This window comes from Drosophila gunungcola, chromosome 3R (assembly GCF_025200985.1).
Source record: "Drosophila gunungcola strain Sukarami chromosome 3R, Dgunungcola_SK_2, whole genome shotgun sequence".
NCBI classification, from domain to species: Eukaryota; Metazoa; Arthropoda; class Insecta; order Diptera; family Drosophilidae; genus Drosophila; species Drosophila gunungcola.
In genome coordinates this window covers 30,547,356-30,571,294 of record NC_069139.1, presented here as the reverse complement: position 1 = coordinate 30,571,294, position 23,939 = coordinate 30,547,356, and the positions used below count along the sequence as shown (strand labels likewise).

The 23,939-nt window shown below is 33.4% G+C and overlaps 3 protein-coding genes across 7 annotated transcripts in view; 1 reads left to right on the top strand and 2 right to left on the bottom strand.

The window, feature by feature from the left end:
* The window catches only part of LOC128260670 (transcription factor E2f1), a 55,303-nt gene extending 47,324 nt beyond the window's left edge, over positions 1 to 7,979 (bottom strand). For both annotated transcript variants that reach the window (XM_052994245.1, XM_052995068.1), the window contains exon 1: positions 7,307 to 7,979. The gene's annotated coding sequence lies outside the window, so the exon portion shown is untranslated. The remainder of the gene's footprint in view (positions 1 to 7,306) is intronic.
* A 3,543-nt stretch (positions 7,980 to 11,522) lies between these two features.
* On the bottom strand, positions 11,523 to 16,247 carry LOC128266773 (protein archease-like). Its single transcript, XM_053003557.1, has 3 exons — positions 16,095 to 16,247; positions 16,003 to 16,027; positions 11,523 to 11,959 (listed from the first exon to the last, which is right to left on the bottom strand). The coding sequence occupies exons 1-3, from the start codon at positions 16,147 to 16,149 to the stop codon at positions 11,569 to 11,571; spliced, it is 471 nt and encodes a 156-aa protein (XP_052859517.1). The 5' UTR covers positions 16,150 to 16,247; the 3' UTR covers positions 11,523 to 11,568.
* Positions 16,248 to 17,834: 1,587 nt separating this feature from the next.
* Positions 17,835 to 22,255, top strand: LOC128266471 (circadian clock-controlled protein daywake). 4 transcript variants are annotated; one of them, XM_053003230.1, is made up of 4 exons: positions 17,835 to 17,927; positions 21,208 to 21,463; positions 21,514 to 21,811; positions 21,873 to 22,254. In XM_053003230.1, exons 2-4 carry the CDS (start codon positions 21,247 to 21,249, stop codon positions 22,144 to 22,146), a joined length of 789 nt encoding a protein of 262 aa, XP_052859190.1. In that variant the 5' UTR covers positions 17,835 to 17,927; positions 21,208 to 21,246; the 3' UTR covers positions 22,147 to 22,254. The 4 variants fall into 4 exon arrangements, with proteins under 4 accessions (XP_052859190.1, XP_052859101.1, XP_052859020.1 ...); XM_053003141.1 differs by having other exon boundaries at positions 17,866 to 18,059; positions 21,873 to 22,255; XM_053003060.1 differs by having other exon boundaries at positions 17,866 to 18,027.
* Positions 22,256 to 23,939: the final 1,684 nt, after the last annotated feature.

Here is a 23,939-nt window from a genome sequence, read left to right as displayed (position 1 = left end):
AAAGTGGTCATTGCTCTTCAAGATTAGAACTACACATTTTATTTATTTTAAATATTGTTTATTTTAAAATTGATATTTCAGTTTTAATAACTAAAAAATTTCGATTTTTCCAGGACATAACAACTGTATATTAAAGTCAGTGGCTCTATTAAAAATGTTTCATTCATGTAATCAAACACTACTAAGAGTGACCTCAATATCACAATTTTGGAAGGCCTTATCGTCGCATTAAAGCTGGCAGTGCTTTTGTAATTTTAAATTGTTTGGAGGCATAGGGAAAACAAAACGGAATGTTCAAATCACCGCTTCCGTGCGATCTATGGCAGCACAAAACGATGTGTATACCAAACAGAGCCGAACAGGTAACAGAGGCGCTTAGAGCAACTGGTTCAAAAAAGACCTGACCAAGAAACCAAGACTGCGCCCGAAGGCCAAGCGAAATCAAAGTAACCAAATACAAAAAATGTAAGAGAAAAATAAAAACTGCAGACTCGAGAAAAAACGTCGCCCAATACATGGAGATTGAAAAAAAACCATGCGACTTGAGACAGCGTCGTCTTCGATGGCCGCCATTGCCTGTTTTGGAGCATGTGTATACGGACGTGCATAATTGACTGAGTATTGCTGGGCATTTGGGCGTAAGCGTGTTGAGGTCATTCAACTATGTTGCCACCAAAATCTGACCCAAGAAAATTCCATTGCATTCCTGTGATTCCTTTGGCTTATCGGCAAAAATTGCACTGCTGCGTTCTACCATAACACCATATTTTTCACATATCTGGATTAATTTATCCGCTGATAAAAGCATTATGTGCCGTTTTATACCCTTGTAGTAGAGCATTACTATTTCAGCCAAAAGTATGCAACGCTGTGATGGAGACATTTACGACCATAGGAGTATATATGTTCTTGATCAGCATCAGCATCAGCAAAAATTTAACTTTTATTTTTTCACAGTCCAAGGGTACGCTGCATCCCTCATAAAAAATATTAAATAACCTGGTCATTAAATAATATAGTTGTTAAAATGTATCAAAAAATATACACATTTTTAATGTGATAAAGATTTTTTTTTAAAAGGGTATATATCTCAATCTAATATTTTTAAGTGGTTTCATTTTCTACTATGCATTGACTTGAATCGAAACCGATTTTTTTTCTAAAAATAAAAAATGAATAAAAACTTAATGTTTTCCGACTTTGTTTTGAAATAACTTTATCAATAACAAGAAGGAAAGCAAACTTCGGCAAGCCGAAGTTCATATACCCTTGCAGCTATTGCATTAATTAAATACTTTTGAAAACATTTAAATTATGATTTACTTGAGTATGTGCTAAAAAAAACATTGAAACTATGATGATTTGCAGCTCAATTATTAGATATTTATTTTATATATTTTTATTATTTCTATGGGAGCTATATGCTATAGACGTCCGATTTTGATAAAATTTATACCATAATTCTGAAATAATTAAACATTGCTATATGTCGAAGAACTAAACAAAAAATTAAAAAACAGAAAAGTTATAATTTTTTTTCATTTAATTTTCCGATTGTTCCTATGGGAGCTATATGCTATAGTCGTCCGATTTTGATGAAATTAAAACCGTAATTTTGAAATATTAAACCATTACTATATCTCGAAGAACTAAACAAAAAATTAAAAAACAGCAAAGTTATAATTTTTTTTCATTTTTTTTTCCGATTGTTCCTATGGGAGCTATATGCTATAGTCGTCCGATTTTGATGAAATTTAAACCGTAAATCGGAAATATTTTACCATTACTATATGTCGAAGAACTAAACAAAAAATTAAAAAACAGCAAAGTTATAATTTTTTTTCATTTATTTTTCCGATTGTTCCTATGGGAGCTATATGCTATAGTCGTCCGATCCGGCTCGTTCCGACTTATATACTACCTGCAATAGAAAGACAACTTTTGGGAAAGTTTCATGCAGATAGCTTTAAAACTGAGATACTAGTTTGCATATAAACGGACGGACAGACGGACGGACAGACGGACATGGCTAGATCGACTCTACTAGTGATGCTGATCAAGAATATATATACTTTATAGGGTCGGAAACGTCTCCTTCACTGCGTTGCAAACTTCTGACTGAAATTATAATACCCTCTGCAAGGGTATAAAAACCAGAAACATTTTTAAGTTTTTTGAAAAGGTAAATTTTTAAAGAAGACAATCTGCTTTGTTTTAGCTTTCTAGGTATACATATTAGGTATACATATAACTGCCCGACTTTTGACAGTGTCTAGAGTCCTGCACAAAATCAAAACTAGAAAGGAAGCAATCTTTTACAAGCCGAAATAAATATTTACCCTTGAAGCTTTGCAAAAAAAATCGATATTAATTCGAATATGTTTAAAAACATTAAAGCAATAATGATTATCAGGTCCATTATTTTTCGATCGTTTAAGTTTTGAACCCCAATTGTTCCCATGGAAGCTATATTATTTATTCGTCCGATTTTTAACAAATTTAAAAAGAACTAACAAAAAATTGGAAAAGCAAAGCTATATTTTTTCCCCTTTTTTCAATACAATACAATAGAAAATTTACTTTTGGGAAATTTTCCCGAAAATAGATTTAAAACTGAGAGACTAGCTTGATTATAAACGGCAAGGCGGCTCCCAATGATGCTGATCAAGAATATATATTCTTTATAAAGTCGAAAATGTCTACTTCACTTTTGACTGAATTTAAAATACCCTGTGAAAGGGTATTATGAATAAAATGCTTAAAAAGAATAATAAAGGCATAAAAAAACCATAAAAACTCAGGCTAGCAAAGACAAAATACTAAAAACGCTGCTCAAGAAATAATTTATTGAGCTATCCACTGTTATTGATATGTAACCGCGAGTCTCTGCTTTGGGTTAAGTTTAAAAACGAATTAAAGAAAGTCAAAGGCGCGCTAAATCTTTCGTAATAGATGACAACATATTTATTTTTATTAAATTATTAAGTAGGTTTTTGTGTTCACATTAACGCGACTTTTTTGAAAACGCCAGTGACGATTTCTATATATTTCCTTGTTGCTTTTTAGATTACGCTACTATTGAATTTTTGGCTTTAAATCCACGAATCTAACAAGGTATTAATTTCAACAATCCCCTGGTAAAACGATTTATACAGATTTTATATTTTTCTACTGCTCGACCTATTTTGTCTTCTTTAACATCTGCCAATAGCACTTAACATACGCTTTACAGCCGTTTTTTTTAAATATTTTTATTGTTCCCATGGGAGCTTTATGTTATAGTCGTCCGATTTTGACGAAATTTAAGCCGTAATTCTGAAATATTTAACAATTACTATATGTCGAAGAAATAAAAAAAAATGTCAAAACAGCAAAGATATAATTTTTTTCATTTATTTTTGCGATTGTTCCTATGGGAGCTATATGTTATAGTCCTCCGATTTTGATGAAATTTAAACCGTAATTCTGAAATAGTTAACCATTACTATACGTCGAAGAACTAAAATAAAAAATTTAAAAACAGCAAAGTTATAATTTCTTTCATTAATATGGAGCTATATGCTATAGTCGTCCATGCTCGTTCCGACTTATATACTACCTGCAATAGGAAGAAAACTTTTGGGAAAGTTTCATGCAGATAGCTTTAAAACTGAGAGACTAGTTTGCATAGAAACGGACGGACATGGCTAGATCGACTCTCCTAGTGATGCTGATCAAGAATATATATACTTTATACGGTCGGAAACGTCTCCTTCACTGCGTTGCAAGCTTCTGACTGAAATTATAATACCCTCTGCAAGGGTATAAAAATGGTACCTTGCATAGGAATTGCAGCTTTTGTAAGTAAAATGCAAAAAGAAGCAAGGGTATTATAGACTACAAGTTAACTTCGGCAAGCCAAATTTTATACCCTTGCATCTTGTGCAAAAATTAAATATTTTTTAAAACGTGTAAGTTTTGTGTTACATGCGTAGATGGTCAAAATACATTAAAGCTATGATGATTTGCAGCTCAATTATTCGATCGTTTCTAGGACAACTATACGGTATTGCTTTTAGATTTTATTAAAAGCGTAATTATTATGTCCGAAAGAATAAAAAATAAATGTAAATAGAAAAATAAAAATGTTGTATTTCTTAAGTTTTTTTTTGATATTCAGGTTGCTTTAGTGGGAGCTATATGACATAGCCGTATAATTTTAATCAAATTTATACCGTAATTCTAAAATAATAAACCTGTACTTTATATCTAAAACCACAAAAAATTAATAAAAAAACAGCAAAGCTATAATTTGATTATTTTTTTTCTCGATTTTTCCTATGGAAGCAATATGCAATAGTTTTCCGATTCGGCTCGTTCCGACTTCTATACTACCTGCAACAGGGAGACAACTTTCGGGAAAGTTTCATGCAGATAACTTAAAAACTGAGAGACCAGTTTGCGTAGAAAAGGACAGACGGACTTGGCTAGATCGACTGTCTCTCTTAAATCAAACTATTATATGTAATCAAATGTAACGAACATTAATTCATTTTTCCCAGACTGATCTTGGGCTATTGTAGTCTATTGTGGGATGATCTTGCTCTGCAAATCAATGCGGCCTTAGTAATTATTACAAAACGCGGCAAGAAAAAAAAACTTCAGAGAAAAAAACTTTTTGGCCAAGCACTGCTGTTATTAAGGCTTGCTTCGCCCACCCTTCCATTGGCCGTTCCCATTTCCCTACAACTTCAAAAAAACTACTTAGCGCGCAAGATGAAAACGCTTTTCACATAAAAAAAATTTAGATTTCGCAATGCTGACCTGTTACTTTTACCCCCTAGATGGCGTTCTGAAGGATTCTGATTGTCCTATACTGCCAGCGCTAGACAAGCCACATTATTACAAATACCACGCCTAAGAATCGAAATCTAAGTATAGAACAATGCTAGGATACTGTGTTTTCTTATTATTTTCCTTTTTAATTTAAGAAATAATCTATAACTTACTCCGAATAAAGGATTTTTTCGCATATGAATACTTTGCTTTACACTTTCGAGTACCCTTGGGGAATGATGATTCCTTTAAAAATAAATAATTTCATCAATAAACAACTAATTTCTAACGCCGATTTTGCGCGGATTTGCTTTAGTCTTCGAGAATTGCGGTTTTAAGTTTGGACTAACTTTGAAGGAGAGTCAGTTTTAGAAGTCTATACATCATATCTTCTCATACGAGAATCAAAATACATATAGAAAACATATAATAACGCATACCCTCAAGAGCCACATATGACTGCATCATAAAATATTTTAAAATCAAACAAGAAAGGAAGCAAAGGAAGCGAACAGCAAAGTTATAATTTTTTCATTTATTTTTCCGATTGTTGCTATGAGAGCTATATACTATAGTTGTCCGTTCGACTTATGTACTACCTGCAATAGAAAGACAACTATTGGGAAAGTTTCATGCAGATAGCTTTAAAACTGAGAGACTAGTTTATTTTAAAAATAACTTCCGAATTTGGTTTGGATTAACAATAACTTATATAAGTCTTTAAAATTGTATTTTTAGTTGGTTGAAAAGTTGAATCTTTTAAGAAGTCAATAGGCTTTATTTCAGCTCTTTAGCCATACAAGAAAAAAAGACAGCAAAAAATTAGCATTCTAGCCCAGTGTGCACTGTAGATAAGATTTTTGTCTTCGATTCTAAGGCGTGGTATTTGTAACAATGTGGCATGTGTAGTGGCTGGTAGTATAGGGCAATCAGAATTTTTCAGAGTGCCATTTAGGGGAGGTGGCTATACTAGTTGGGAAAAGCAACGGATCAACAGGGCGAAATGTAAATTCTTTTTATGAGGAAAGCGTTTCCATCTTGCGCGTTAAGTAGAAATAGGTCAATAAATAGCTTTAAGTCTAGGAGTGTTCTCTGTAGTTTTTTTCTGGTCGCATTTTGAAATAATTACTAAGGCCGTCCTGAATTGCAGAACAAGATCATCATCACAATAGCCGACGAGCCAAAACCGAGGAGAATAAGGCGTGCGTTCTGTGTTCAAGCTCAAGATCAGTCTGGGAAAATTTTATTAATTTTCGTTAGATTTGATAACATATAATGATTTGATTTAAGAGAAAGAGTTGATCTAGATATGTCCGTCTGTCCGTTTCTACAGAAACTAGAGAAAAGCAAATTATAACTTGACTGTTTTTTCTTCTTTTAGTTCTTTGAGATATAGAAATGGTTTATTATTTCAAAATTTCGGTTTAAATTTAATAAACAAAAAAAACGGACAAATATATCATAGGAGCATTAAAAACAACAAAAAAAATTTTAACCTTTCCATTTTGTTTATTTTTTTACGTTTTTTTGAGTGGTTTTAGAATTACGTTTTTAATTTTGTTTAAATCTTTTGGACAAAAATTTAATAGTTCAGATTTACGAAATTAATTTTATTCAAATCGGAAAACAATATACGAATCGAATAATTGAGGTGAAAATCTTCATAGCTTCAATATTTTTAAACATATACGCAACTCATTGTTTAAACACATTTCCTACATTTTAGAACTTTGTTTAGCAGATAATTAACCGTGAAGTGGGACTTCTTCATATCCCATACAGGTATTGTCTTAAGAAGTGTACCGGCCACTAGGCCATGGTTTATAACGATTTCGAATACAAAAATTTGTATGCTAGTTCATAAGGTTCAAAAAATGACCTATACCGCCAATTTCCAAAGTTAAGGTCCACTCACACATTTGGCATCGAAATAAATTATTATTATTTATTATTGAAAAAAAAAACGTAAACCTGTGCCAACTTCTTGTATTTCCAGTGACTTGCTTTTCCAGTGGCCACTGATCGAGGAAGCTTTCGCCCGAACTTACACTTAAGATGTGTACATACATCAAATTGAAATGATTGCAATGAAATTGTAGTGACGTCATCGCAGAAATCCTATGAATTGGATTCTGCCAGGAATGCGTAAGCCGTTAGCCGCCCACACACACAAACACAGAAAGAAACGAACACTATTGGGATTTTCTTACAGGTAACTGCAATTATATAAAGTGCGCATTATCATGAGCTCTCCTTTTTTGCCAAGATGCTTTACCACATACCGCCTCTTATCAGTGTTGTTCTTGCTGCAGTTACTGCGTCAGCTTATTAGTAGTTTTACATACATATATTTTTTTGCCGGCAGTTGGAGGCGCACGCCCAAAAAACGTTAGGTTTTTTTTGGTCTCCCCTTTATAAAGAAAATGCCCAGCGCGGCACCCCGCACACCACACTCACACATGTCACATTCTCTACTTCTAGTACTACCTACCACATTTTTCGGTTTCGTCTTCGTATGAATTTCCGCCACGTTTTTCACTGGGTTCCCCTTGGGCTAGTAATTTGTTTTCGATCGCAAGTTACAGGTAACAACGTTACCTTTCGATTGGTAGGGCTTTCAGGGCGATATCTGCCCAATTTCTGGGTGTAAAACGGCAACAACTAGCGCACAATGTGCTCTCGGACTGCTGCTTCCTCTTCTTTTAACACCATGACAATTGGTGGCTGCAGAATGAGCGGTGCGGCGAGTGCCAGCGAGCTAGAGAGAGGCGAGGCGAAGTGGCGAATTGAAAAGCAACAGCAAACACAACAACAAACAGGAGGCGAAATGCGGCACTCGATGACGTTTTTTTCACCCACTTCGTGTTCAATATTATCACAAGTAATTATTTGTGTTAAAGGCACACATACGTTTTTCAGGCTTTTAGCCACTTTTATTTCAACGCACTTCAAAAGCCAAAGGCGAAATGAGCAACTGGCTGCTTGTGTGTGTGCGATTTGCCTTTCATACTTTGTTTGTTCTTTTACACACTCTTTCGTATCGCAGCGTTGCTTTTCAATATCAATCAGCTGTTAAAACATACACGCCTATTGTGAATAATTTCTAATTTGCCTTTGCCCGTTCTTCCTGAGAAATCCCATATGGTTGGTCTAGCCCGGCAAATGTTTTTTTTTGTTGTTCACGTTTTGATATCGGGTAACAGCTGTTTCAAAACAAATCGCTTGGTGCTGCCAGCTGGTGTTGCTAAAGACCCACTAAATATTCCCGGGCCACAAAAAAGTCATACATAAAAATACCGCTTTATACCAATTGCGCGTAGTTTGAAATGTCTGGAATGTTTGTTGTTAAATATAGATACCGCTTTATACCAATTGCGCGTAGTTTGAAATGTCTTGAATGTTAAATATAGATAGTTTGGGTATTCCTTAACTAACTGAATCCCCAAATTGCTGAGTTTTTGTCACCTGTTTGGCAGCAGTCCCATAAATTCAACAGTCTGAAACTTCAGTAGTTCAGCAACCCAGAACTACCAGGGTAGTTGCTCGTTTCTACTAAAACTGAGAATGCAACACTGGTAGCAACATGAAAGTCATCTCTAAATACATGCAAAAAAAGAAAGGAAGCAATACAAAGTTCATATACCCTTGCAGGTATTTCAAATATTAAATATTCTTGAAAAAATTAAAATGGTGATTTACTTGCGTATATGCTTAAAAGCATTAAAGCTATGATGATTTGCAGTTCAATTATTCGATAGTTCCTATAACAGCTATACGATATCGTTTTCCGATTTTAATAGAATTTAAAGCGTAGTTCTGAACTGTCAAATTATCAATAAGTCAAAAAGAAATTAAAAAAATATTACAAAATAGGAAAGTTACACTTACAACATTTTTTTTTTTTGACATTTTTATTGTTTTTATGTTTGATGAAATTTATGCGTAATTCTGAAATATTTAAACTTTCCTAAATGTCGAAGAACTTAAAAAAATATTAAGAAACAGCAAAGTTATAATTTTTTTTTTAATGTCCAATGGGAGCTATATGCTACAGACGTCGGATCCGGCTCGTTCCGACCTATGTACTACCTGCAATAGAAAGACAACTTTTGGGAAACTTCATGCACATAGCATTAAAACTGAATTAAACTTGCTCTGCCTAGGAACTACTAAAATCTGCATGCCAAGTCCAAATTCCACCTGTTTTCAACGAATACAATATATTCTTTTACTCTACGAGTAACGAGTATAAAAATAATCCCACTGATGAAAAGGTTATGATTTTCTATGCAAAATAGTGATCATTTTAACATGGGCATGTCAAAGGTTTTATCAGTAAAGCAAATCATCACCAAACCATAACCAAATCCTTACCAAAATAATAATCAAATTATCAGCAAAAAACACTTTAAATAATTACCAAATGATCAGCAAAAAAAAAACACCTAAAATCATCAATATTTTAGTTCATTCAACTAAATCAAAATCAGAATTTAATGGAAACATTTAGGGGGTGTTGGGGATGTTGGGGATGTTGGGGATGTTGGGGCCTTCAAAGGCTCGTTTGACTTTGTCACTTTCTTTTTTGATTCGTGTTTTTAAAAAACAGGAAACGAGAAAAAAAAACAAAACAAGAAAGGAAGCAAACTTCGGCAAGCCGAAGTTCATATACCCTTGCAGCTATTGCAAGAATTAAATGCTTTTGAAAACATTAAAATTATGATTTACTTTCGTATATGTTTAAAAACATTGAAGCTATGATGATTTGAGGAAGGATTTGAAAAGTATAATATATTACAAAATAAAGAAGTTAAATTAAAAAAAACATTTTTTTTTTGTTTTTATTGTTCCAATGGGAGCTTTATGTTTTGTGGTTCGATTTTGATGAAATTTAAACCGTAATTCTGAAATATTTAACCATTACTATGTCTCGCAGAACTGAAAAAAACAGCAAAGTAATTAATTTTTTTCATTTATTTTTCCGATTGTTCCTGTGGGAGCTATATGCTATAGTCGCCGATACGGCTCGTTCCGACTTATGTACTACCTGCAATAGAAAGACAACTTTTGGGAAAGTTTCATGCAGAAACTGAGAGACTAGTTTGCGTAGAAACGGACGGACAGACGGTCAAGGCTAGATCGACTCTTCTAGTGATGCTGTTCAATAATATATATACTTTATAGGGAAATGTCTCCTCCACTGCGTTGCAAACTTCTCGGTGTTATCGTTACAGAAATGGTCCGCAGGGAAGAAACGAAAAATGGCTAGTGTATTGCGAATTGTGCCCAACCAGCTTATCTATTGTGCCTAACCATCTTACCTATTGTGCCGGCCCTCATATATATTCTTATATGTTCTGACTTGAAAAATATCGCCTATTGTTACTTAGAAGGTTACAACAACAAAGTCTATGTGAAAATTTTATAAAAATAGAGCAAAAAAAAAAAAAAACGTACGAAAAAAAAATTAATTTATCAAATTTTACCTGCTTGTTACTATGACAGCTATAGAATATCAAACAAAACCACCTCTTGACGAGGTAAAATCATTTGACGATCGCACCTTCAACTCCAAAAACTCCTAATATCGTCACTACGTACACGATTGTGCAGGCTTTTGGGTACTCATCGTCACTACGTGGACGGGCGTCCCCAATGATAGTCGTCCGATCGTCAAGATTTTTTAGCATGAGAATATACAAATGAGGATATACGATTTGGAAAGATTCAAGAATCTATATTTTATACTACACAAAAAAATGTGACAGTTATAGGATATATTCAATCCATTTTGATCAAAACTTAAAAAAATGAAATCTCTGGCTTTTAAACAGCGCTCGCAAGGGGTATGGAATTAATGACCAAGAATATATATAATTTAAAGGGTCGGAAATGTCTCCTTCACTGCTTTTCAAACTTTTGACTAACTCTGCCCCTAGCGTAACTTATGTTTCTTGATTGAAATGGGGGCCCCCAAATTAATACTTATATTAAATGAAAACGAAAAAAAATTTAACGTTTCATGAATATTCCCCAATCCACGTCACCACAGAGTGATGGTCACAAAAATTTCGGGGCTCGAGGGCCTGTATTTTAGTTTGGCTGTACGCCAGCCCTCCCTTTCCCGATTGCTCTAATGGGAGCTATATGAATAGGAAGACGTTGAAAAAAACGCATATCATCATATCAGGTATGATGTAAAGGAAGAACAAAACAATCAAAAATTGTCTGAAGCGGTTTTTAAACCTTGGTGTTTGACATCACGACCCTAAGCCAAGAAAAAAATGTATTATACCTTTTGCAAGGGTTTACAAAACTCGGATGGCTAGTTATTGTCTTGAATCGCTCATTAATGCTATATAAAATGCTAAAGGCTGTAAAAAAATAACTGCAACGAACTGCGGTCTGGGAAATTTTGGCGGTTGTCTGGGAATTTAAAACCCTGCCAATTCACAAAGCGGTCCGCAAAAAAAAAAATAGTGCACAACAAATGTAGACGCTAAAGGGTAAATCCTTAATCAGACCGGTGAGAACGGAGCCAGTCCTAATTGCATTTGCAGCCGCACAATCGAGTGGTTTTTTGATAAGCCATCCTCATCGTCAGGGGATGCATTCGCAGCACGAGAGATTGCAAATTTTTCGAAACAGCGGCTTAAATATCATTTTCTTGGCATTTCACTTATGATTAATTGAGACAAACAAAGGGGTTGAAACGGAACAGTAATATTTATTTCGGATCGGATCGGAGCTGAATCAAATATCAATTATAACAAACACCTCGTAGTTGCTGGCATCAGTGTTCTGAACGATTTGCATGGCCGAGTATGTGATTGCCTTGACCTCGGTGCCTTGTGGATGTTTTCCCAACTCGAAGGGTTCTCCGTAACAACGGCAGGAGATCTCGAAGGTTTCCAAGTCGAACTTGGTAATCTCCAGTTTTTTGCATACCAGATATGGTTCGGCGGAGAAGAGGAACAGCAGCTCGTCGAGAAAATGGAAAAGTAGACCTTCCAGATCGTCGCCCTGCGCTTGGATTTCGAAGCAGTGTTCTACGGACACGTAATCCAGTTCGGTCATATATCCAAACATGGCCACTCCGCACTGTTCAAACGCCTCTTTCAGGCTTGTACCCCATCCATGGATTCTGTTAAATAAATAAAAAATGTTTTTTTTTATTTTGTGTTTTGTCTTTATACCCTTGCAGAGGATATTATAATTTCAGTCAGAATTTTGCAACGCAGTGAAGGAGTCGAACAAGCCGTGTTAGTCCGTCCGTCCGTTTTTACGCAAACAAGGCGCTCAGTTTTGAAGCTATCTGTTTTCAAACTTCGGCAAGCCTAAGTTTGTATACCCTTGCAGCTATTGCAAATTGTTAGATCGTTCCTCTGAAAGCTATATGATATCGCTTTCCGAGCTTAATAGAGTTAGAAGCGCAATTCGGAAGTATTAACCCATATCTTTATTAAAAAGAAATACAAAAATATAGTGAAAAATAGTGAACTAAAAATTTTTGTTTCTTTTATTTTTTTTAATATTCTTATTGTTTCCATGGAGCTTTATGGTATATATTAAAATAAGCAAAGTTATAATTTTGAGTCCCTTTTTTTGTCCGATTGTTCCTATGGGGCTATGTGTTATAGTCGTCCGATCCGGCTCGTTCCGACGTATATATTGCAACAGAAAGTCAGTTTCGGAAATTTTCATGCAGATATATTTAAAATTGAGAGACTTGTTTGCGTAACAACGGACGGATGGATGGAAAATCGGACATGGCTAGATCGACTCATGGTGATGCTGATCAAGAATATATATAATTTATATGGTCGGAGATGTCTCTGACCCTCTGCAAGTGTTTATTGAGAACTGAAGCTAACTTCGGCATTCTAAAGTTTTAAGGAAGTAGGATGGTTTGAAACTTTAAAACAACATTATTTTTATAATAATTTATATAAAAGTACAACATCTCAGGAATGTCCTGTGAAAATTTCTTGTCGATCGGACCAGCTCAAACAAGGTTTGCGGTGTGAAGAAAACTTTCGACGCGTTTTTCAAGTCTGTGGATTATAGTATCATTCATCCGCACAATAAACTAACATATTAAAAAATCAATTTCATTTTTTTCATTAATATCACTGTGAGTTTATGTTTTACTCCGACCGATATTGATAAATAATAAATATAAATAAACAAGAAAGGAAGCAAACTTCGGCAAGCCGAAGTTCATATACCCTTGCAGCTATTTTTGTTGAAAACATTAAAATTATGATTTACTTGCGTATATGTCTAAAAACATTGAAGCAATGATGATTTGCAGCTCAATTATTAGGTAGTTATTTTATATAATTTTATTATTTCTATGGGAGCTATATGATATAGTCGTCATATTTTGATGAAATTTTAACCGTAATTCTGAAATATTTATCCATTACTATATGTCGAAGAACTTATAGAAAAATTTAAAAACACCAAAGTTATAATTTTTTTTATTTACTTTTATGATTGTTCCTATGGGAGCTATATGCTATAGGCGTCCGATTTTGATGAAATTTAAACCGTAATTCTGAAATATTTGTCCCTTACTATATCTCGAAGAACTAAAAAAAAAATTAAAAAACAGAAAAGCTATAATTTTTTTTCATTTATTTTTATGATTGTTCCTATGGGAGCTATATGCTATGGTCGTCCGATTTTGATGTAATTTAAACCGTAATTCTGAAATATTTAACCATTACTATATCTCGAAGAACTAAAAAAAAATTAAAAAACAGAAAAGTTATAATTTTTTTTCATTTATTTTTCCGATTGTTCCTATGGGAGCTATATGCTATAGTCGTCCGATCCGGCTCGTTTCTACTTATATACTACCTGCAATAGAAAGACAACTTTTGGGAAAGTTTCATGCAGATAGCTTAAAACTGAGAGACTAGTTTGCATATAAACGGACGGACAGACGGACATGGCTAGATCGACTCTACTAGTGATGCTGATCAAGAATATATATACTTTATAGGGTCGGAAACGTCTCCTTCACTGCGTTGCAAACTTCTGACTGAAATTATAATACCCTCTGCAAGGGTATAAAAATAATTACAAAAATTTTTTTTTATATATTTTTATTGTTCTTATAGGAGCTATATGATATAGTCGTCCGATTTTAATGAAATTGAAACCGTAATTCTGACATATTGAACCATTACTACATGCCGAAGAACTAGAAAAAATTAAAAAACAGCAGTTATAATTTTTTTTTCCGATGTTCCAATGGGAGCTATATGATATAGCCGTCCGATTTTAATAAAATTTAAACCGTAATTCTGAAATATTTACCCATTAGTATGTGTCGAAGAGCTACAAAAAAATTTTAAAACAGCTAAGTTATAATTTATAAAGTCGTCCGATCCGGCTTGTACCGACTTTTATACTACCTGCAATAGAAAGACAACTTTAGGGAAAGTTTCATGCATTAGCTTTAAAACTGAGAGACTAGCTTGCGTAGAAACCTAGGGACAAACGGACATGGCTAGATCGACTCTCCTAGTGATGCTGATCAAGAATATATACTTTATAGGGTCGAAAATGTCTCCTTCACTGCGTTGCAAACTTCTGACTGAAATTATAATACCCTCTGCAAGGGTAAAAAAATATCAAAGATACTCCTCAAATTAGGAAATTACATAAAATAAAGTGAATATTTATATTCACCCAGAAATAAGGCAGAAAATCACAAAAATCTTTTTTTTTCAGCCTTGGAAACCATCCTGCTCCTTAAATACCCTTGCAGTCAAGAAATGGATCCGAAATTATTTAAAATAGATTATATAAAACCATTTAACCCAATTTATAAAATTGTACCTGAGTTTTGATCAAATACTATAAACATAATAATCAACATATCAAACGGGGGTTTTTGGGCTGTTAGCTGCTGTAAGATAAGAAGACAACTGGAAACTTACAATCTAAAATACCCCTTTTTGCAGACAGAAAAATCTGTATAAAACCGTTTGTTGTTCCGTATTTAAATTTATTAATTAATTATTTCAAATTATTTTTGGTTTTTTTTGGCGTGTATGTGTTAAGAATTAATTTATGTTGTCGGAAATTCAGTTCTAGCTTCTTTTTTATTCTTTTAAGAAAAATAAGCTCTCAATGACCAAAATCGGATAAGCAGAAATTAAGAAAAAGGAGAACAGTCAGTTGAAAAACACTTTAAAAAACATGGTACAGTGGTGGTAAAAAACGTCCAACCACACCAAAATATCAACGTTTGACCTCTGTAGGATTTTGTCGATTTATATTATTATACCTGTGATATGGGCAATGATAATTTATTTAATTAAATAAATCTGTGTTTATTGCATACAATATTCACAATTCGATTGCATAACAAATAGTACACACACTGTCGGCACAAAGTGCATATTTGAAATAGGTTTGTTTTTTGTTTTACAAATTTCCAAAGTATATAGATGTCCGTTTATCGGCGTTTTTAAACTTGATCTGCTTGCACACATAACAAGACAACATTAGGGAAATTTTGAATACAGATGTCGTGACGAACTGATAAGTTTTGTTTTAAGCGGAAAAAAAATAAAAATCATCAAATTCTTGCACTGATTTTTATAATTCAAAATAAAGTTGATATACCTATACAAGAATATGAAAAAAGATTGGTAAAGACCAGACGTCAGACGTACTAATAAGTTAAATTTTGATAAAAAAAAATTATTTATAGCACAGGGAAACAAAATGAGATTTATAAAAAAAATCAGACTTATCCGCAAAAAATAATGTTAGAAGCAAATGATATTTGTGATATCGCGACTCGAAAAAAGTCACAACGTTTAATGTTCTGACCTAAGGTACTCTCACTCCAAGTACTCCTAAAATACTCTGTTTCGAGACTCCGAAATAGTTGTAGTAGTTTTTAAGGTCTTAGAAAACATTCTATAAGCACAAATACAAGCACAATGGTGCTAAGTCTATTTAAATCTAATCTAAACATCAAATTGCCTTGAGAATAAATTTTAATCCAGAGATTGTGTTTTGGTTAACTAAGTAATTTACGGTCCCTGCTTATTACGAACTCAAGTTTATAAGAATTCGTACAATCTTTTAGATTTTATATATTGATGTCGGTCCACCCTACTCCACATGGTCACTGAGCGCCGTCATCGTTGTCTTACTCACTGCACATCCGCCGTGTGATCCAAGTCTGCAATATTACAAACAAAAAAACCTATCAACAGGTGGTTTCCTCTACAAATTTAAGATCTACTCACACTCGTACTTCACCTCCGGCAGCAGAAAGTTTTCCTTGCTGAACTCCACCTCCATTATAATTAAGTTATAACTAAAATAAAAGCAAAGTTAGCCGCTAAATAACTATAAACAAACCAGCTAACGTACAGTATGACCCTTGATGGGCAGGAGAAAAATACTTACTCGCGGCATTTACAAAAAAAAATACTAAACTCTAATAAGAGAAATACATTTAAATTACATTTTTGTTAAACAATTAATTATATAAACATTAACATTTTTTATATTAATTTTTTCAATTATTTTTTTGAAATAACTAAAAGTTTCATTTAAGTATAAAGTGCTTTTGAGCTACTATTTTGAATTTAATGATGAGAATGTCATCAATGAAAACAGTTTATATTGTTATAATTAATTAATGAATAAAATTAATTTAAAAAATTAAGTAATTGAAATATAACAAAATAAAAATTTTCGGCTTGGAAACTTTTTTTATCGCAATTCAAAACTTACAAATTTCTGGAGTATCTTTTCAGCCCGTTTTGAATTTCTGTAAAAGCTGACCTTGTCCTTTGCTTTAATTGCAAGCAGCTATAACATCTGAGGCTCTGCAACCTTGTGAGATCCATTCGGCATAAAGCAGTCCACATAATCATTTTCTGCTTTTCTTGCAATCGTAACATTTTAAGCACGCTCTGTTGTCAATCACGAAGATAATTTTATTCAGTTCATGAACTTGAGATCTGGTTGTGAGTACTTGATTCGGTACTTAAAAAAAAAGCATAGGCGGACATGGGCTTGCCTACTTAAATTCAGATCACTTTTAGCCAGCGATGATAGGTTATTTGTTATAAATAACATTTATTTTCTAGATCGTAAAACTCTTTATTCATTTGAAGAGGGTTAAAACCATTCACTTCCGACCCTATATATTCTTGATCAGCAGCACTAGGTGAGCCGAATTATTATTGTTCGTCTGTCGGTCCGCCCCGTCCGTTTCTACACGTACTAGTCTCTCAGTTTAAAACTTTCTGCATAAAACTTTCGTAAAAGTTGTCTCTCTGTTGCTGGTAGTATACATATAAGTCGGAACGAGACGGATCGTATCCAAAGAAACAATCCTTGCTGTTTTTAATAATATTTTCTAACTTGTTTGAAATTTAAAAAAAAAAACAAAGATAATACTTTTACTTTTTTAAAGATTTTTTTCTTAATTCTTTTGGATAACTATATCTATATATATGGTTAATTCAAAAATACGCTTTTAATTTTGCTAAAATCTGAAAACGATATAATATTGTTGCCATAAGCTCATTATAATAGCTTCGAAATTGAGATGTTTTAAGGAATATTACATTTTTGTAAAGCTCAAAGGCTATATAAACTTCGGGTTGACAAAGTTTTCTTCCTTTCTTGTTACTGATAATTTCAGTGAGATTTAAGTAATTATTACAGTGTCAAGTTTGTAATTTTTTTACAATAATAATATGCATTTTAAGCATTTTTATTTTATAGTGTTCTTATCGGTTACAAATGACGGATAAATATGTCTAGTTTGGTTCATTGGGAGTAAAAAAAACGTGGTTTTAGTAATCTTTGTATAAATGATTTACGATTGTTTGGTTTGTTTTGATTGTTTTTTTTTATGGTGAATATGAGGAAACGCAACTAGAGGGTGGCAAACTCCAAACCTGCTATTTTGTGACTTTGTTTTGGCTTTAACTTGCTGCTTTTGCCACTTTTAGTGGAAGCTCTTTTTGGGTTTGGGTTGTACGTCATTTTCCAGTCTTGGAGTGGCTCAGTCAACTTCGGTAGTTCGACATGATCACGTCGCGTATTCGGCTCAGCTAACTGTAAAGTTATTTTTAATGTCAAGACTTTGTGCGCCTTTGCATACAAAAAAGTTTAGCGTTCCAAAATTTAATAATTGAAAACACTAAAACAACAAAAAATGTACATAAGTAGCATAGTATAAATTATTTTAGGTAACCTGAATAAAATAAACGAAGTAGCTAACTTGTTGTTCAATAACTGACCATTGGTCAACGTTGCCACTGCAATTGCAACTGCAAAACTGAAGAATTGCCAAATATTATCATAAGTGGTTGCTTTCGTGTTGCATGAGCGACTGGCACAAGTGGAAATAAAAGTTGTTGCACCCCCAAGTTTGTGTCTTTTCCAAGTCTTTCGTATACCGTTGTAGTAGAAACACACTAATGTGCTTTATTGTCATGGTCGAAGTTTTCTTTTTCTGCAGTACAGAGACCTGCTGTAATATGTGTGGTTACATTAAAGAGGTCAAGTGCAGTCCGCAAACAAAAATAGATTACAAAACAAATTACATGAAGAAAAAGTTGTTTGAAAAGTGACATTGGTTTTGGTCAATATTGGGTGAAAAGTCTTCGATAGATAACATTGAACACATGTAATAAAGTGAATGAATCCAAAGTGTGAATTGTGTTCACTAGTCGGCATATGTATTTTGACAAAAGAAAATTTAAATTATATTTAATTGAGTGGAAATAACTAAAATGTAGATCCGCCTCGGGTTTCTATAACTTTTTGAAGGCGTCTTTTTAGCAAATCAATTTTTTTTAAGAATCTTTTTAGATATTTATCTATCTATCTTAGCACCAACATCTTTCAAAAATTAAGAGTTATCCTGCTGCAGGATAAAGGATTAATCAATTACTTTTACAGAAGGAAAAGTATTATCATTTAGGGTCATAAAATATTGGACTTGCTTGATCGAGTCGGCAACAGGAACCATTTCACACGCAAAATTAAAAAAAAATTGTTTTGTCAAAATACATACTGTAATTTTAAATTTGCAATTTAAATCAATTCAAATGTCAAGTAGTTCAGATTTTAACTCTGTAAGACGAAAAAAAAAAACTGTTTAAAAAAAAAGTTATGCAAAAAATAAGAAAATATAGTCCGATTGCCACTTCCTATTACTTTTTCTATTCTATTCTTGATAATTACGTAATAAAATTAAAAAATAGTTTATTATTGTATTAATCGTAAATAACAGTTGAAATAATATTTATATTTTCAATAAACAAAAAAACAGCTATTCATAGTTTCTAACAAAAAGTCTTAGATAGATAATGCTGCCAAATTTTAAGTATGTGTGTTTCTTAAACATTTTTAAAGTCTTAGATTCTTCTTTCATTTCATCGTCGGGGCCTTCCACATATTTCTGCCCATAGTTATAATATTACATTTTTAAAAATACCACACATACCGAAAATTATCCTTTGAATGAAATTGTATATCTTCGGCTGCAGCGGTGCTATCGACTTCATTTCTCTTTCAATTTTTTCTCCATAGCTTATTTTATTAACTCAATAAGTTTTTTATATTTTAAAAATAAAAAAAAAAAAGATTTCCAAGACTTATCGGGTTTTCCGCTAGTTTTTTACCTACAATAGGCTTTCAAAACTTTTTGGAGTCATTTTATTATTACAAGTTATCGCATACCCTTTATACCCTTGCAGAGGGTATTATAATTTTGGTCAGAAGTTTGTATCGTAGTGAAGGAGACGTTTCCGACACCATAAAGTATATATATTTTTGATCAGGATCATTAGAGGAGTCGATATTGCCATGTCCGTCTGTCTGTCTGTTTGTTTCAATACCGTTTGCGAGCTCAGTGAGCTCAGTTTAAAATAAACTTTCTGAAACTTTCACAGTCGTCCTAAAACATGTGTACGCAGATGAAGTTTGAAAAGCTATAACTCTCTTAGAAACAATCGGATATAACTTGCAAGAATTGAGGATATTTCGAGCAGTGAAAAAGATTAAACATGAATCTTTTCAAACCGTGTTTTTTTATGCTATCGGTATGCATAAACAATAGGATGAAATCGCTTTAAATATTATACTTTTCAGGATATTTTGCGCAGTGTATAAGCTATTACGGCAAAGTCTGCAAGAGTATTAAGACTTCGGCTTGCCGAAGTTAGCTTCCGTCCTCGTTTTTAATAAAAACTAATTTTTATTGAAGAACATAGTATCTGTTAAAAATATCAGGCAAATTAAAAATGTGAAAATTTATTTTTTTCAAAATCCGTTCGGTTTGTCAAACAATGACCCATATATATTATATTATAGTATAGCAAACACTGGGTACAATTTGAACTCTATTAGTTAATTTTTTTAAAAACTCGATTATAACCAATTTTTTGAGACATAAAATAATTGAATTATGAGTACTAAAAAATAAAAACTAAGTGAAAATTTTTAAAATATAAAATAATATGAACACAAATTTTAAATATGGTAGCTTTGTCTTGCGTACTTATAAAGGTATAGACAGATAAAGTATTTTATATATAAATAGTCTTTTAATGACTTTTGTTTTTAAAAAGTCGGTATAAAAGTCTTTGACTGATTTTTATATTTTCATTTTTTAGGCGTCAAAGCCTCTAAAAAAAACCAAAGTCTATTTAAATAATCGTTGATAACAGTTATAGAAGACTTTTAAAAATACAAATTATTGGCGAGTAACATTTTATAAGTTGACAATAATTATTTTGTAATAAAAATTAAAAATTATACGTTTAAAATTATTTTTTCACATAAATCTTATAACAGGGACCGCCCTGTAAAATGCCCTAAAAGACTAAGCAGTGTTATTTCCGCCAAAAGCATTATTTGAATTGCTTGCGAATACAATTTTTTCTTCCTATTGTTAAATATTCACGTAGCTGCAAGAAATAGGTAGAATTAAACATTGATTTGGTTAACAAGATAGTTAAATGAAGCTTAAGTTTAAAAGTATAATTTACTGTTAACTAGTTTGCATAGTTAATTACTTCACAAGACCGTAAATTGGTAACACTGATTATTTACAATTTTGGTAAAATTTTAATAGTTTGTACTTATCTAATCTTTTTATGTGTTAAACTGATAAAATAAAACCGACCGGGGTTGATTTTCGAAATCATTTATGTATTACATTTCAATCAAGCGAACTACTTCAAAAGCCAAGGACAATTCGTATAACAAATACCAGATGTTTATACGCCCACAAAAATTGGCAATTCGCTTTAAAACTAAGCACAAACGAGCCGCGAGCAAAGTCATATAAACATTAAAAACCTTACTTAAATTTACTTTTTCTATTAGCTGTCGTCCGTCAGAGTCTGTCAAACTAAACCCGTGAGCATGTCGCAACAGTGGCTTTTAAACTGTGGCAACAATCTGGTCTACCTGGCGGTGATCTTGCTCTTTGCCACTAATTTGGCGTGCGTCTCCAGCTCCAGTCAAATCGATGTGGATGCGGATTTGAAGCACATGTTGAGTCGTTGCCAAAAGAGGGATGAGGATTTCAACGAGTGCATGCGGCAGGTGTTTAACGATTTAAGGGCCTACTTTACGACTGGTGAGTGAGGTTTGGATTACGAGCGAGCAATCATTAGGAAACTCTTTCAGGTGTGCCTGACTACAACATTAAGCCCTTTGACCCGCATCGCTGTACCTTTGTTGAGCTGCGGCGCGGTGATTCACAAGGCCTGGGCAGCTTCCGACTGATCTTGCGCAATGTCTCCGAGTTCGGATGGGCTCGATCCGAGGTGACCAAGTTCTATGCCGACCCCGAGGATCACCGCATCGTATACGCTCAGTATTTCCCGGAGAAAAGTCTTGAGGGGGAGTACGAGTTCGCCGCCAAAATGTTGGGCTCGGAGATGAACCGAAAAGGTCACTGGAACCTCACCCTCTACGATTACAGGTGAGCAGCGCGTTGCACACCAAATTTCTCAAGCTGTTTTACTCTACTACTTATTCCCCAGTCAGACCACTAGTGTGCGACGCATCGGGGATCCGGGTTCGCTGATCAAGGTGCACGTAGAGGTGGACCGCATCGGCGGAATGGAGTTACACATTGAGAACCTGCTGCAGGGACAACCTCTTAACCAACTGGCTGATGGAGTTATCAACAGCATGTGGCAACTGGGACTGCCCTTTATCAAGCCGATGATAAACGAGTTGGTCAGCTCAGCATTTACAGACATATTCAACGAATCATTCCGACACTTTCCCCTCGAGAAGTTTCTCTCCACGTGACCCATCCTGACAAGTTTAACATTCAAAACAAGTGTGAAAAATTAAGCTTTTTTATTTTTGCTTAGAATAGCTCCTAATCATCTCTACCAATAATAAAAAATTTAGCTAAATATATAATATCACGTAACTTCTTGGAATTAAAAAAAAATACCTAAATTTCAGACGCGACAAAAATGTGTTGTGTTTGGGGTTCTTTACAAAACATGATAAAAACACAATAGTTTGCGAATCAGGATGGAGTTTTTGCACATCTTTTTTTCAGTATATGTACCTAGAGGGTGCTAGCATTCATCTGAGCAAGTTTTATTGAAAAAATTTTAGAAGCTTGCAGACATATTTTGTTTTATAAAAATTGATCCTGTTAAGTTTTGCGAAATTATTTAAACAATTAGCCACTCTTTTTATGTTAATATGCTAAACGTCGTTTAGTAAATGCAAAATTGTCTTCAAGCAAACTGCTAAAATATTGAACGCCTTTCTTCAATAAACAAGTCAGTTTTTGTACTATGTTGCTAATTACGAAGTAGTACTTAATTAATTTTTTATTTAGACTGCTGTAAGGCCTACATAAATATCAACTTTGTTATTACAAGATCTGTATTGTATTTATCGTATTCCTGAAACCTGTCCCACATTTTCACAATTTAACTGCAACAGTATTAATGTTTCGATTTCATTGACGCCAACGTTTATAAGTTGACTTCCGTTAATGTTGTCTTGAGCGCATTTAAACAAATCCAATGGACTATAATTATAGCTTCAACGCCATCGACCGCTCCACAGTAAAAAAAATCTATTAAGCTACGGACGATACATTTATTTTTAAATTGCGAGGTGCTGTTATCAGAAAATATAAAGATATTTTTAAAAATTCCATTCTGTTCCTTAAGTTTTCTTATAATTTTGGTTAAAAATAAAAAAACGTTGAACATACTTACATTTTCGCTTATTATACCAAATGAAGAAGTTTTATTGTTTTTTTTTTAATAAACGCAATGTTAAAACAACAGATGACGCTTAGAATATGGTAAGGCTTATAGATTTTTATTTAAAAATCCAGGTCGGAAGCTAACTTCGGCAATCCGAGGTTTTAATTCCCGTGCAGACTTTGCCGAAATAGGTAAAATTGAAAAAGTAGCGAGAATAATAACAAAAGTGTAACAATTGATCCTATATAAGCTGTAAGATATAGACGTCTGATCGGTACGCCCTTTTACCCTAATCAAGGTAGGCATAAAATTAAGTTTTGTAAAGATTCATGGCAACAGCTTATATACTGCGCAAAAAATCCTGAAAAACATTGAATTTTTCCGATTTCAACCTATTGCTCCTGTTGGAGCTATAGGATACAGACGTCCTATCGGCACGCGCTTTTACCCTGATCACTTCTCGAAATATCTTAAATTCTTGCAAATTATATCCGATTGTTCTTATGGGAGCTATAGGATATAGCCGTCCAATCGGGGCGCTCTTCAAACTTGATCTGCTTACACATGTTTTAGGACGACTATGGACTATGGACGACTATGGACTGCGATGCAAACTTCAGGCCAAAATTATAATACCCACTGCAAGGGTTTACAAAGATAAAAAGCCATTTATACATTTTTTTTTGGAAAAAATTGTAAATAACCTTTACCTAAGGACCTCTCTTTAGGCATAAAAGCACAGCTGTGTTTGGTAACCATTGTGGTAGTAAAACAAAAAAAATGTTTTTTTGATTTCGGACGCGACGTTCAAAAAAGACAAAAGTAAAGCTGAAAACGGACATTAAATACATTATTATATAAGTT